At 43.0% G+C, this 14891-nt stretch overlaps 1 protein-coding gene, 1 long non-coding RNA gene and 1 other non-coding gene across 3 annotated transcripts; all 3 read right to left on the bottom strand.

Annotated features, from left to right (window-relative positions):
* Nucleotides 1-508: 508 nt before the first annotated feature.
* LOC124062573 lies at nucleotides 509-8973 on the bottom strand. The gene is made up of 3 exons (XR_006843947.1): nucleotides 8799-8973; nucleotides 6547-6842; nucleotides 509-604 (listed from the first exon to the last, which is right to left on the bottom strand). It is a non-coding gene; the product is annotated as an uncharacterized LOC124062573 (long non-coding RNA).
* Nucleotides 8974-12448: 3475 nt separating this feature from the next.
* Nucleotides 12449-14879, bottom strand: LOC124061301 (Golgi apparatus membrane protein TVP23 homolog A-like). The gene is made up of 7 exons (XM_046392964.1): nucleotides 14392-14879; nucleotides 14166-14248; nucleotides 13651-13795; nucleotides 13450-13539; nucleotides 13245-13373; nucleotides 13030-13158; nucleotides 12449-12942 (listed from the first exon to the last, which is right to left on the bottom strand). The coding sequence occupies exons 1-7, from the start codon at nucleotides 14761-14763 to the stop codon at nucleotides 12916-12918; spliced, it is 975 nt and encodes a 324-aa protein (XP_046248920.1). The 5' UTR covers nucleotides 14764-14879; the 3' UTR covers nucleotides 12449-12915.
* trnar-ucg lies at nucleotides 14666-14738 on the bottom strand. Its single transcript has one exon. It is a non-coding gene; the product is annotated as a tRNA-Arg (tRNA).
* Nucleotides 14880-14891: the final 12 nt, after the last annotated feature.

The following is a 14891-nucleotide window of genomic DNA, read 5'->3' as shown; positions in this document are numbered from 1 at the left end:
TATCCATATTTAAAGGTCTGTTTCTTTTAAGAGGAAAAACGCCGATTAAAAATATTCGATGTAAAAATGCAGCCTTTAGCAAGTTAAAAAAGTAAAAATCACGCGTGTTTCACATGTATTGTTTGGTCACCAAAATAAGACTGTAACACAAAGAAGTTATTTTCATTATTTTTATTTCAAAATATTTCGGTCTCATTGACAGCCATAAACTTTATCAGTAATACATGTCTATAAAATTACTTTTTCAATTTAGAAACAAAACATGCATTTGCTCTGAAAGTGCACACGATGCACAGTATAAAGTGAGGAGCAAATGTAGACAAGAAGAGGAAGACTTGACAAGGACACATAAACACGTCAAATTGCACACACTTTATCATTAATACAGAGTCTTGGAACACACTTGTCATTTTCATGGATAACACACATATCTTGAGTTGCACATATGAGGCTTACAGAATTTTTTTTTTAAACACTCCTTGCAGTGTTTAGGCGGACAATAATCATCGTTTTGTCGTCTCTGCTGATGAGTTTGGTCCACGACCTCCTGGAGCAAAAGCAGGTCCCTACAGAGCGCAGAAGGGCTTGCAGATCCTGTCCCATCCTGAGGGTAAATGATGGAGGTGGTCATTAAAAAGACAATCAAACCTGGGTTCATAAACTCTTCCACTTTGCATGGACAGTAATAATATTTTTGGACAGAGGAAATGAAAGAAAAATGAGAGAAGCTTGTGAAGTCTTTTCTACAGTACATACTATATATTCTCTGGGATTATTGACGATGCAGCATAAAAGTAAATTACTTTTTACACAACTGTACGTTAAACATTCCCGATAACTGAAGCTTTATTTGACAAAAAAAAAGGTGATAAAATAGATTTTGAAAAAGAGCGCCGTAGGCTTTAACGACACACAAAAAGGGGAAACAAACTCCCACATGAAATAGAGTCAGATGTGTTTTAAGACCATGGATAGAAAAGCAATAAAGACTGTGCAAACTTAAGATCTTTGGATATGTTTTGACAGTACTGAATTTGTTGTGCGTGATTTTTTTTTTTTTCTAGTTTCATAAATCAGAAATTACATGCAGTGTTTCAGAAAAACAAACTTCCTTTTCATGCCGAGTGAAAAAAATAGGCCCCTGCGCTCTGCATGTTGTTCTCCTCTCCCATTTTCAGGCTGTATGCATGGAGGGATCTTAAGGCTTTTATCCCCACAGGGAGCCAGCTCAAACTCTTTCTCTGTCAATTTTCACCCACTCCCCAATTCAGACAAGCCCTTTCTCCCACCAACCCCACAATGAAGGATTTGTCCTCGTTCTCTTTGTCCACCTCTGACATCTTTTTTTGACTGCTCCCTCTCCTGCAGACAGCATGCAGCGTATGCAAATACACACTCTTTTATTCCTGAGACCCCTCCCCTGAATGAATGAAACCTTAAATGAGGACACACTTGCACACATTTACAGAGGGGGCATAGAAACACGCACGCATTACAATCAGCGTTTGTGCGTGGCCTCTCTGACACGCAGTCACTCAAACATCCAACACTGACAGTTTTAAAAATGAGCAGACATAAATATATTCCAGATTATTTCGTCTACACGTCTTTCCACGTAGTTAATCCACGCAGACGGGCAACAGAAGAGATGATAGTGGAGGTGCGGGCCGTTAATTTACTTCTTATTCTTCAACACAGGTTGCAGTGTAATATGTGCAATTTGTTCCCAAAGTCTGCTGCTGCATGCATGTCTTCTAAAAACAACTACAGCGCAGACGCTCATGTGCCTCGTTCGTTTATAACCGAAATGAGATTTAAGACCATTTTGTGTTTTATTGCTCTTTACATGATGATGTAAGGGCTACACTTTTTAATAAAATGTCCTCCATCTCTGATTCTGCTTGAAGAATTATGTCTTAGTTGTGAGGCCTTTTTTTGTGGCCGATCTTATGCGTAGAACTCGAGGAAGGAGACAAAGCTCTTTGTTTGCAGCATAAGAAGTCATTTTATTTTCTGACAAGTGTTGTTTCACCACAGTAAATTTAGTGTCGTATGGGCCCACATCACACACACACACACACACACACAGAGTTGGCGTTCAGATGTGTAGGATGGAGACTGAAAAATGAGACAGAAGTGGTCCAGTACAATGGAGTGTCTGCACTGAGGAAGAGGTGTAGACTGGTAATGTATAACTCTACAGGCTGGATGAATTATAACAGTGTCTGATGAACATAAAGCTTCTTCTCTTCTCTCACCACAAACATTTCCAAGCTGGCCCGTGCCATCTGTGAGTATGTGTGAATGGTTTGGAACTGGTGCGTGTGGGCGTGTGTGTGTGTGTGTGTGTGTGTGTGTGTGTGTGTGGTGGGGGGTTGACGTCTGCTGGACAGCTCTGACAGTTCGGCCTTTTCAGATGTACATTACTGAGCCGGCCGGCCTCTTTCCCATAGCAACCCTAACAGAGGTCAAAGGCTATGTATCCACCCAACCACCACCACCTCCTCCTGCTCTTGTACTCCAGGGTGGCCACAGACTCTGTCTGCAGACAGAGCGGCTGCACCCACAAACTTGAACTTGACTTGATTTCTGACCGAATGACAGAGTTGTGTGTCCACCTCGTGACATAAGAGTGAGAGTATACTCTATTTTTATTTACTTTTTTTGGCTTTTTTGCGTGAACATTCCCTTCCTGCTTCGTGCACTTTACCAGCAGAGTAAAAAACACGTACAAATGAGGTCACGCCAAGGATTCCCCTTAATTCTCCTCACCCTAGAATCTCATCTCCTCCTGATATGATTACAAAGGCCCTCTGTATTAAAGGCTCAGTCACCTAATTCTCCTCTACTTTCATTGGAGCATACAGGACCCCTACTCAGGGACGCCATGGCCAACAGACGTAATCTGAAAAGCCTGGGATGTAGAAACTTCTCTCCATCTTCCTCTAAGATACTTAATGTCAGGCTTTGTGCTAGATTAGTCTCGGCCAAAGTTGCATTAAAAAACCCAGATGAGCCTCGCTTGACCCACATTGGACCTCATCCAAGACTATGGGCGGCCCGTGAGCTGGGCTTTATATATCACAGCAGAGCCGTTAAAACATTAATAGTGTCCACACATAGTGAGGAGAATCCAAAGAGGTAACCCAGGTGCTATATAGTATTAACATTTTATCACTACTATGGCTAGACTGCTTCACTCGCACAGAATTGGAGTAAGTGCCTGCCACTGTCACTTCATCATGTCACATATTATAATGTCCCTGCAATGAAAACCCCACGCAAACAAAACCAGTACATAAAGACAATACAACACATGATGAGTAACAGAGAGAGGAGAAAAGAAAGAAAGAAAGGTTATGGTTAGGTTAGGTTAGGTAATGTACACAAAGGAATTGAAGAAGGAAGAAATCATCTGCCATCGTGTACGCACAGTATGCAGAGGAAGATTCAGGGACATTCACATCCTAAATCCCTCTGACACGGTGACCTCTCTGTTCAGCCGCTCCGCTTTCAGACTGAAAACTCTCTTTTGTTTCAGAGCAGATTAAAACCAGACTCTCAAGCAGTTTCACCAAAGTGTTTATTAGACATATTCATATCAGGACGACCCCAGCCTCGAGAGCGCATTGTAATTCTGTGTTCACTCCCTACCGCTCGTTTCATGTTATGACAACCTTCATATTGCAATTAGTCAGAATTACCGACAGCGATCATTAGAGGAATAAATATTCTGTGTGTGCGTGTCACTCATTTTCACACCCTCCAAATGTAGAAAAGCGACTTCGCTCTTCGCAGGAAGAGTAAGGATGAACACATTTTCCTCACTAATTTGCTTCAGTCACTGTCTCTCTTTGACCACGCTGTCTCTCTTTGACCACGCTGTCTCCGTCAACTGCTGCAGCCATCACATACAGTTGCAGACTGACCGCCCTCCCTTGCTCTTATCAAACACACACACGCACACATACGTCCTCCATACCCAGTTCCTCTTGGCCGCTTTAGCATGTCACTGCTACACAAGCTAACACATGCAGAGGTAACACTGGCGGCTCAAATATGGCTGCCCCATGTGCTACACCTGCCTCTGTAGCCTCCCTTACATACGCATATAGATGCATACATATATACATCTGTCTCCAGTATCTTTAACCCTTTCTTGATAAACCAATCTTTCAGTTTTACTTTTTGAAAAGCAGCGCTTTCATCATTCTGCCACCTCTCGCCCCGCTGTTTTCTCTAACGCAACAAGAGGATCTGCAACAGAGACGTACCATGGAGCATGCTACAGTATCTCCAAGATTAATTTCCCGCTTTCACCATTTCTTTCTCTCTTCTGTCAAACGTGCCCGAAGCAATGCGCTGTATATCACAGACGAGCAGCACAAATGCAATTATACAGACAGCTCTGAGTCTTTTATATGAATAAAGAGAGGGTATAATCTTTTGACACGTGGGCTGCACATGCCATACATATCTTGCGGAGGTACAGTATGAGGCTCATTAATAATCATTATCCGCAGGTTACATCATTCAGCTTGTTAGGCACACCCATCGCCTTAGCTGAGTCATTCTCAGTGATACACCGTGCCACCAGGTGCCTTGTGAGATTTTCATCACGTCTGTCTTTTTTACCACCTGAGAGCGACGCAAAATATGTAGATTCTGTTTGCACGAAGGACAAATCGTATCCAGCTGGTTAACCGAGCAAAGATAAAGGACTGCATGGCTGATGACCGGCAGCACGCATAAAATAAAATCAGATTGTCTCAATGTCAAAAATGGTAAAATGCATCTTTGTGGTTGCTGAAATATCATTGCTGATACACTCGAATGGCAGACCACCAGGGTGTAGGCCTGAGCGTATGCACCTATATGCATATCATGTATGAATGCATCTCTTACGCCAGTGAAATCCTTCTCATTTAGCAGAAAAAAAACCTGCATCTCCATGCCTTTCAGACATGCAGAGGAGGCTGAGTAGACTAATGAACAGTCAGGTGGCACTCCAAGGTCTGGACTACTACCCCCCCCCACCCATCACACACACATATCAAACACACATACACTCGCGCACACATTAAAACTCAGCGGCTCACCCGACCCCTGTGATCCGCACGACAGTCTAATGTCTCAGGCATCTGCTCATGTCTAGTCTGGAGGGTCTTTCCCACCCTGCCCCCAAGCCCAGTCCTGCCGCAGCACCAGCTCCCACAATGGTGGGAAAGCAGGCCTTTATGGAGGGCGGAGGAGGGAGCTGGGGGGGACTAAACAGCTATTGAGGGGTGAGAGAGAGAGTGAGAGAGAGAGAGAGAGGGAGAGGGAGAGACGGGCTGAATGATAATGTGAAAACGCACAGCACTGTTCATTAACACACAAGCACTGCAGCTGCACATGTTGGCCCTGGACACACATGCTCACGTGTCTCTCTTTTCTGCGTGAGGTTGCTGCCAGAGCTACCAGGGGCACCAAGCTGCTCCACACCATGAGGAGGAGCGTTCGCACAATCTGTGCATGTGTGTGGGAGGTTACAGGGATGGAAGTGGTGAAAATTTGGAGCATTGATATTTCGTGGTTGCTGGTTCTTCCTGTCAGATTTTGCGGGAATGTGACATTTATTTTTATCGGTGACATCTGACATTTTTACTCTGTGTGTCAAATACAGCGAAGCAGTAGCAGCAAAGTTTCGCCGCACGTGAATGTACACTGAGAGTTGTGATCGATGTCAAACGTTGGGCACTAAATGCCGACGGAGACAAGATATCCAGCACGTAAGCAGTCTTTGACTTGTTTAAAAATTCCTTTCACTGATGAACATGATTGTATAAATGTTTTCAAAAGGAAAAAAAAACTGCTGATATTCAGTGCTGATATTATTTCACATAAAGAACCACTTTGCAAGTCAAAACATCTTTGTTTAGGTGGTCGAAATCTAAGACATTTAAGAATGTAACGGTTCTACTTTAAAAAAATAAAAAGTGATTTTCCTAAATGATCCCGACCTACTCAACAACATTCACCTGAGGGCTTCAGCACATTAAGACACTGTGCTACATATCACAATGTGAAAAAAGTGGAGCAGTTTTGCTTGAATTAATCTACGAGGTCTGTCGGGTGGAAACACGCCGTACACACACACACACACACACACACACACACACTGCCTGGTGTGCATCAGAGAGCAAAGAAGCACCATGACAAGAGAGGATGGCAGGTTTCCTTCAACCAGTGCCAGCTCATTAATTTTGTTTGCTAGCACCCTCCACCTCACCCCTCCCCACCACCACCAACCATCACCACCCTTCCTCCCCCCCTCAGCATCACCCCTTAACTGCTAATTAGCAGGAGCAGAAGATAGAAGAGAAAAGGGAGAGGCCATGTGTGACTGGGGAGGAAATAGGAAACTCTTCTTCTTTCCCTCGTCCTTCCTCCTGCCCCCATCCCCCATCACACACACACACACAAAATCACACATACACTCCCCCACCTCCCGCTCACCACCACCATCACCACTGGTACCCAACAGGAAACCATGATGCAGCTCACCTCGTATGCCAGCCCAGCCATTTTAGGTGTCACAGCAACATCTCCCAAGATGGCTCCTCCGAGCGCGCCCATACTCCAAGGATCCGGCGGGGTCTTTGTCCGCCTCCTGGCATGGGCGAAGCGTCCCCCCGTTGGCAGTACAGATGGCATTAGAGGCTCTTGGGTAAAAAGGATGAGGAGTGGTGGGGGGAGGTGGCAATTCCGGACCAACCGTTTTTCTCTCCTCGTTTTCTTTTAATTGTGGTTCTACCCTCTTTTCAGGAATCTTCGATCATTCAGCGTCGTTAATCAGAGGCCTGTAACAGGAGCAGATGGAGGAGAGAAAATGGAGGAAAACATGAAAAGCACATTTTGTACTTTCAGTTATCAGTATAGCGAAGCACGCACGGACTTTAGATTATAGATTCCTAATTAAACAGCTGATTCAGTTATTCTTTACAAAGTTAGCAAAACTTTTAAATATGTGGCCAGCTTTGCTCATTCAAAGAGCAATGTCCTTCATGTGTGTTTTTTTTTGTTTTTGTTTTTGTTTTGTTTTTTTGGGGGGGTGGGTCCATGAGTGTGTATCTTTGCCACAGTAAAAGAATAAAAAGAATCATTTGCATGAGACATGCACACAGGTTGAAACAAGGGTGCTTTGGACCATCCCATAAATAAAGCCTCAAGCGTTTTTATTCCCATTCATTAAGGAGGCGCGCCATGTTGACACGATACCAGGCAAAGCTCGGGAAAAGGCTTGGACCATGGCCTTTTCACATATCCAATATCTCACTGTGAAATGAAGCAATTAGCCCGGTTTGTCAGCGAGCTCTTCTGCAATAGGTAGTTAACAGAGTGAATGAAAACTCATCTCACTTTGGTGCTCTTTAGGCTTTAGTGGCATTCTCCGGGCTGAGCGTATGCACCGCACAGCGCTGAAGTACCAAGTTGAAAAGTTCAGTTCCTGTCTACAGGATGGCCCCGGCCTTCTCATTGAGGCGAGACACAATGTATCCCAAAGGTCCCAGGATTCTTTACAGCTTTAAATACAGATGCCAAGAGGTTTTTTTTTAACCCTGTGTGCATAGGGTGTTATACCACTCAAGTGCAGTCCTGGAGACATTAGTGCCTGGACAAAGCATTAGCCTCCTCAAACATAAAAATCTAGTTATGTTAAATCCAAAATGTGGTGTCATTTGTTACACAAATTGAAAGTTCTCATCCAAAAGATTAAAGTAAATTAAGGAGCATCTGCTTTGGTAAAATATATGCACTGGCTAAGGATGGCATGGCAACACACCAGTGTGTCTCAAAGCAGATACCTCATGGGATCGCTGAGAGAAATCCTGGAGGACCTTCAGCTTCAGTGTATTTTTTCACTCACTTCAGGAGAGCACGGCGGATCAGTAAGGCCTTATCTCACAAAAAAACACTGTGACTTGTCCCAATGCGGAAAGCACAGGTGTAAGAAATGAAACAAATAATGGCTGAATTCCACTTAGCTGCTTCAGTCTGAGAGTCCTGGTGTTGTGCATGCTGGCTCTCTGTCATGATGCTTTGCAAATCAACACATCTGCTGTGAAAAAAGCCCTGTCATGACCCATACATTCCCACAATATTACCTTATTTTTTCCCACTCAATACGAATCAAAATTCTTCTCCTATGATGTTTCTAAATCACAGGTCTCTTGCGCATTAATTTTGGAGTCACAGAAATGGAGGAAGTTGGGGAGTTCTTGTTTACACCTTTGCCCTCCACCCACCACCAACGTTCAGCACCATGCAGCACCAGCGCCCGAATGCACAGCAACCCTTAAAAGCACCATAACACAGGACCGCTCATTGACTTAGCAAATTCAAAGAGCTCACATACTGAATCCTCAAAATAAAGTGAAGATTAACAAAACAGAAGCAAACATTTCCAGGCCTAAATATCAAACTCCGTAGCACAGTGACCCAGGAGAAGCTGTGTGGGTGAACCTTACACCTTGTCTTTCCCCATGAGGTAAAAAAGAATAAAGATAAATCAATCCATATATTCTGTTAAAGGCATTTTTCTTTTCCTTACTAAAAACACATATTTTCTGCCATATGCTATAATAAAATTAAAACAAAAAAAACTCATTTAGCACGCTATGTTAAAAATGCTATATTATTAATTACACGTGTTTGTACACCTTACATATTGCACCAGCCATTCTGCATTATATCAATGCTAAATTTCTTGAAAATCTTCAAGAAAAAAAATCCCCAAAGCCAAACTATTGTCTTACCTGTTTGAGGCGAAGGTTAAAATCCGTCTCTTCTCTCAGTAAAGCGTGAGTAAATTGGAAGCCATTTCTACTTTCGGTTATCTAGCTTTATGACAGGTATTTAACACTCATACAGCTAGATAACCAAAGACAGAAACAGACCTCCTCTCTCCCTCACACACACTCACACACCGTGTGCGGCCCGACATGACGCTGGCCTGATCTGCAACGAGGTGAAGGGTGAACATAGTTTTAGTAAACCTGAAATATTCATCCGCAGGGCTCATTTACATTGTCATTCTTTTTAATCACACATAAACAGATTGAGGCCACAGGGAAACGACTGCAGTCCAGCACGATAAGAGGACACGATCAGTGTGTGTGTGTGTGTGTGTGTGTGAAATCTGAACAGCTGCAAACTAAAGCTTACAGCCGTCAGATATTCCTGTCGTCATGTATCACCACAGGCCCGATCAGTTACACTCACATTACACCTCATATTTCAGTTTGCATCGTACATATGTTTCACAAGCCTTATTCTAAAATAAAAAAAGCCTCTGTGATGACTGTATGGCATCGGAATATTTTGGATTTATATTTAAATGTGTTGCTGTTACTGCATTAGCATCCCTTCTCTTTTATTTCTATATAAAGAGTCGGACGTATTATTACACAATTAACAAAGCAGAAAATGTTTGCTCTTATCGACTACTGACTTCGCAAGCCTGAACTGGCAAATGAGCCTTTTGAAACACACGCCAGTCACATTTCACGTGCTGGGTTGCCTTCACAAATACCCACATGTACAGTGAAAGATTTAATCCGCGTCTCCAGTTAACGACAGGCCTTATTCAGCAGAGCTGTCTCATCTTCCTTTTACACCAGGTAGTCTATTATTCTTATATTTCACACAGCTGCTGACATTTGACTATTTTACAGCGGTATAAACCGTAAAATTCATACAGATTCACGCTTTAGAAGTTAAAGTCTGTGTGTCTACACGTGAAGGCAACGCTTGCTTAACGCTGAGGAGCGCACATCGTCGTATCAGCCTGTTTTGCCACACTGGATGATCATGAAACGTCCGTGTGAATAAACTACAGGGCGGCCTGAAAGCATGACCGTGAACCTGACACGGCACAGAAACGCCTCTTCGCTGCTGCTGCTGCTGCTGCTGCTGCTGCAGCAGGTTCACTGATGCTCCGAGATCAACAGCTGACTCTTTTCTTAAAAAAAAAAAATGATGTGAAGGTTTAAGATGATTTAATTTGCTCTTGGCTCTTCGGTGCTCTTGGAGAGGGGGGGGTGGGAGTTGGGGGGCAACTGATCCCTACTTTTAATGAGAGTTGCGACTGGCCTACTTATTCTAAAACTGGACTATTTCACATCGCAAGGATTATCCGCATAAGCTATTAGAGGAAGCAGTTGTTACTGATCATAATAACAGGCTGATGTACGTGGTGTAATATTCTGCCACTTAAAAGAACAAGGGTTTTTTTCTGTCTGTCTGAGGACCAAGAGATTTAATTTTTTAAAGATACGTGAGAGCATTTCTGAGGATTACATAATGTTAAAGCAAAGAAAATAAACTCAGAGGTGAGGCAATGCGAGGTAAGCTGAACATGCACCTTCTGTGTCCCTAAATTCTCTGCATAACACACACGGAGATGGCACAAGAAGAGGCTGAAAGCTGGTAACGCTGTAATGTACGAACCTTGTCTGATTTCAGACGCGTTTCTTGCCACTTTCAGAAGCAAAGCAGAGACAGGAGGGAAATGTCCTCAACTTCAGGTCGTAAGGAATTTTCCAGATGGATTTTTCTGCGTTTACATCGGGGCCTTGTGGCGCGTCAACGCCGCTGCTCTCAGGTGAGTCCACTTTCATCCCCAGTCCTCCAGCTTCTGTTTCTCCTCCAGTCTGCGCGCTTCCTCTACTCGCTCCCGCACTGACGTCATGCCACGACCAGCGCGGCTTGTTGACCAATCACAGAGTCGACCGGCGGCACCAAAGAACGTCTCAGTTCTGAGAGACATCTCACTTCTAACACGCTTCTCGCTCTTTTTATTGATTTCCTCACTACTTGGCTACTACTTCTACTATTACCACTACTTCGAGTACTGCTGCTACTGCTGATGTGAACAAGACTAAAGAATGCACAAGATAAGCCCCTTGTCACTTTGACAAGCCAGTCTCACCTCTTGGTAAAGTTTTCTGGAGCTTTTGATTGATGTTTCAAGGAGTTTCAATTGGAGTTTCAAGGAAGTTGAGACTGAAGGTTCATCTTTAACACTGGAAAAGCAGTCGTGACCAGTACGTCCATCTACTAACTTTTTTGGAGCTTTTGATAATTTCATAAATTAATTTCACGATTTCATTGTGCTCTATTAATATTTTCTCTGAAAATCAATAAAAATCTAACTGGTTTACACAAGCAAAATCCAGTAGCCTACTAGGTAGTCTCAAAACACAGTCTTAACAACAAAATAAAACTTGCATTCAGTCCTTTGTATATTTGCATAGTTTAACTTGGAGCCAGTCACTGCAAACGTTTTTATCATTTAATTCGCCCTGTGATTGGCCCACTTTGACAGCAGCCACAGCCCACTCAGGTGTGGTGAGGTTGAGTGAAGTGTATTTGACAGAGTTGATTAATTTGAACACTTGCAAAACAATCATTTGGTTGGTAAGGAATGTAGTATTTTACACAGCCGAATGTTCCCATTCACATGATGGGTATGAAATAAACTATTTGTCCCAGTATAACTTTAAGAGAAGCCTAGTGGTATCATATTTTTAAAAAACAAACAAAAAAAAACTCTTCCTTCATAGATTAGTTTTATTGCTTTGAAATAGCTTGGGTTGGATGGTTTAGCCGAGTGAGCACAAGAAAATTAATTCCGGTCCCCCCGACGAAAAAATTTCACAGTCTGGGAGTTGGAGTGAGCTGTCTTGACAAATAAAGCATCTTTGTAGACTGAGGCGGTTGTTTCTGACAAGTGATGGCTTGAGAGCACCGGGGCCACGGCCAAGATTATGAACAGTTCCCTCCAAATCTGTACGGCCAGAAGAAAGTGTTTTCTGAGCACTTTATATGTAGTAAACTATACTGGGAGCAGCTAAAAAGAGATGATCTCTTTTAGACATGTCTACTAGTAGAATTTAAGGCACAAGATTTTCATAATGAATATAGTTGAGGGTTCTCATCATCGCGAACAGTTCTGAGTGCCTGGTGGCTAAATTATAAACTTATGAAGCATGTAAAGCTTTTTTGAAACTCCCACTGCATTCCTATTTAGGGATAGGCTTCAAAAGGCCTACAACCTAAAAACTGGACTAGTTCAGCCTGGCACAAATGAATGAAAAATACATCAGACGTCTCTCTCTCTCGCTCTCTCTTTATTTATTTATGCATATGTATATATATACTGTATATATTTAACAAAACATGGTTCCCATTCCTTTGTCTGGTTTGTGTGTGTTTGCTCATTCATTCATCACGTGGTGCACTGAAGCACACATGACACAACACAAAGGTTTTCCGCTGATTAACGTCTGACATTTTCATCAAAATCAATCTTTATTGGTCATTTGAATGAATTATAAACCTTTAACACTGTATCTGAAACAATGTGAAACATTGTCATCCAAACATCAGAGACAGGTTGGGCCATTTAACCACTTGACACACACTACTGACTCACTTTTCTTCCTCCAGTGAAGCCAATTTTCTCAGGGATTACTAAGGAGTTTAGGACTACTTTAGGACTCTTTCTGTCAGATTTTGAGATCTGTCACAGATTCATGTAAACCAAAAGAAAGAACATTTAGCCTACATCCCAATCTAGGATTTATGAGCTGCTTGAAAAGATGCTGCTTTCAACTCCATATCTGACTGAGGAGGAAAAAATCAAATTCACTTCCTTCATCATAGCCAGACTGATCCATGTGAACAGTCGGCAGCATAAGGGATGCACAAGGCACACACAGCCTTTCAAGTAGATGCAGTTTGTGTGAACTTTGGAAATGAGGCACCTCTCATCCCCCTCTTGTTCACACACACACACACACACACACAAAGACCCACACATAAAGACACACAAGTATAGCAGGGTGGCTGTGTGGGTGCACGAGGCAATCTTCACAGTATCCCAAAGATGATGTCTGGCTGGAAGGCAAGACATTATTGGTGAGTTTATGGCAAACTTTAAACACTGCCATGCATAAACTTTAAATGTTGCAGTCTGTCACTCACACGCTGCAGGAGGTGCTGTCCTATGAAAGAGCTGCTGTCTGGAGGCTGGCTGTCCTCTCCCACCGCCTTGCAGCGTAGGTAACCATAAAGATTAGCCACTTGGAGGGAAATACTGACCACCACAAGTGACTGGGAAAGACGAACAGATGCATTTAAGTATATGATGTGTCTGTACTGCATACACGGAGCGTGCACAGAAGCAACACGTGTCTCACCAGCCATTTAATCTTCAGGGAGAAGAGGGAGGTGAAGAAGAAGAACATCCATATGAGAGGACAGATGATGAGACCCAGCCAAAATATTCTTGCCTCTGCCTCTGTCCCAATGTCTTTTCCCCGGGAGGTCTGCACGCACAAAGCCATGTTTGATACACCCAAAAATGCTTTGCCACACTCAAAATGGCACACAATAACATCTTACTTTTTTGGCCTCAAATACCCAGAGGCTCTTTCCATCCTCATCGATCTGATTCCACCAGCGCAGCCCCACCAACAGCCTGCCGGTTACATTCTGAAAAACAACCAGTGAAGTGAAAGATTTAAACTACTTAAATGAACAATAGGGAAAGAAAAGAGCTGAGACACGGGAAAGTAAGGGGCATTACAGTGAGACATCGCTCACCTTGACAGACCAGAAGTCAAAAGAGAGCAGAGTGATGATCAGGACAAAACATGATGCAAAGTTCTCGCTGATCCAGTCAAAGAGCAAATAGGTGACAATGGCAATCACCCGGAAGAACAGGTGGAAGAAGGAGGCGAGAGGGTGTCTGGGATCAGATTCACAGGATTAGAAATGACGAAAAGTCTAGCAGTGCCACTGAAGCATGTAGAGTTAAAACAGGCAGAGAAAAGTTAGGCTACAGACAGTGATTTCCTCTGATGATGTATAGAACCATAAATTAAATATTTAATTTAACCTAACTAAAAAATCGACCATGTAGGTTTATATTACATAGATTACCTGGTCAAATGAAGTAGTTGATATTTGTTTAAAATGCTTATTTAAATTGCAAATTGCAACAAGTTGAAAACAATCTCACAGCTCCCACTGATGCGATATTAATTAAAGCATAATATCCTGTGCAAGACAAAGGAATGAGTTTTCAGTGATAACAACAGACATATCCTGCAGGGCACCTTATGACTGAGCCTCCCCGCGCCCTCTCCTGCTCGTCAGCAGCAAGGTCCAGCTCAACATCCTCCGTGTCATCCGCCATCGCCTGACAAGAACCAAAGACAAAACACAACAGGATAAATCACGCCAAACCTCGCTAATACAATACAGGCGAACACTGTAGGCTATATTTAGAGATAGGTAGAAAATACCCATTGGTTTCATAGTAGGTATAACAAAGCAAAGTACCGTTTGGGGAAAGCGTAGCTGTATTGCTGGGCTAGAATATGCCAGGTGTTGCAGTGAAATAAGACCGACACTGCTTTCTGTCACTACATTCACATCCACATCAGCAAGCAGGGCTAAAAATTGTTTTGAGATAAATAAAATGCTTTTTTTATCAGATAGGATAAAATCATGCATTGCAATATGGTTAGGCAAATGTCGATAAAGGATTTGCCTTTTCCAACGAGGCACCATGTACAGGAGAAAAGTCATCAGCATGCAGCAGAACTCAAAATTACGACCGCGGCAGGACTCGAACCTGCAATCTTCTGATCCGAAGTCAGACGCCTTATCCATTAGGCCACGCGGCCGTCGGCGATGAGTCTGGAGCGGCATCAGTATTGTCTATGCTCATATGCTGAGCCCGCATTGACTATTGTTGAATAATATTTTTGCATGCTATGCTATTGTAATCTATGCTTGTCCATTGTTAAAAACGACAGTTCCGTCTTCTTTGCGTTCAT

Source organism: Scatophagus argus, chromosome 7, assembly GCF_020382885.2.
Source record: "Scatophagus argus isolate fScaArg1 chromosome 7, fScaArg1.pri, whole genome shotgun sequence".
NCBI classification, from domain to species: Eukaryota; Metazoa; Chordata; class Actinopteri; family Scatophagidae; genus Scatophagus; species Scatophagus argus.
Note: the sequence above shows the minus strand (reverse complement) of the source record. Positions and strands in the feature narration are given on the sequence as shown.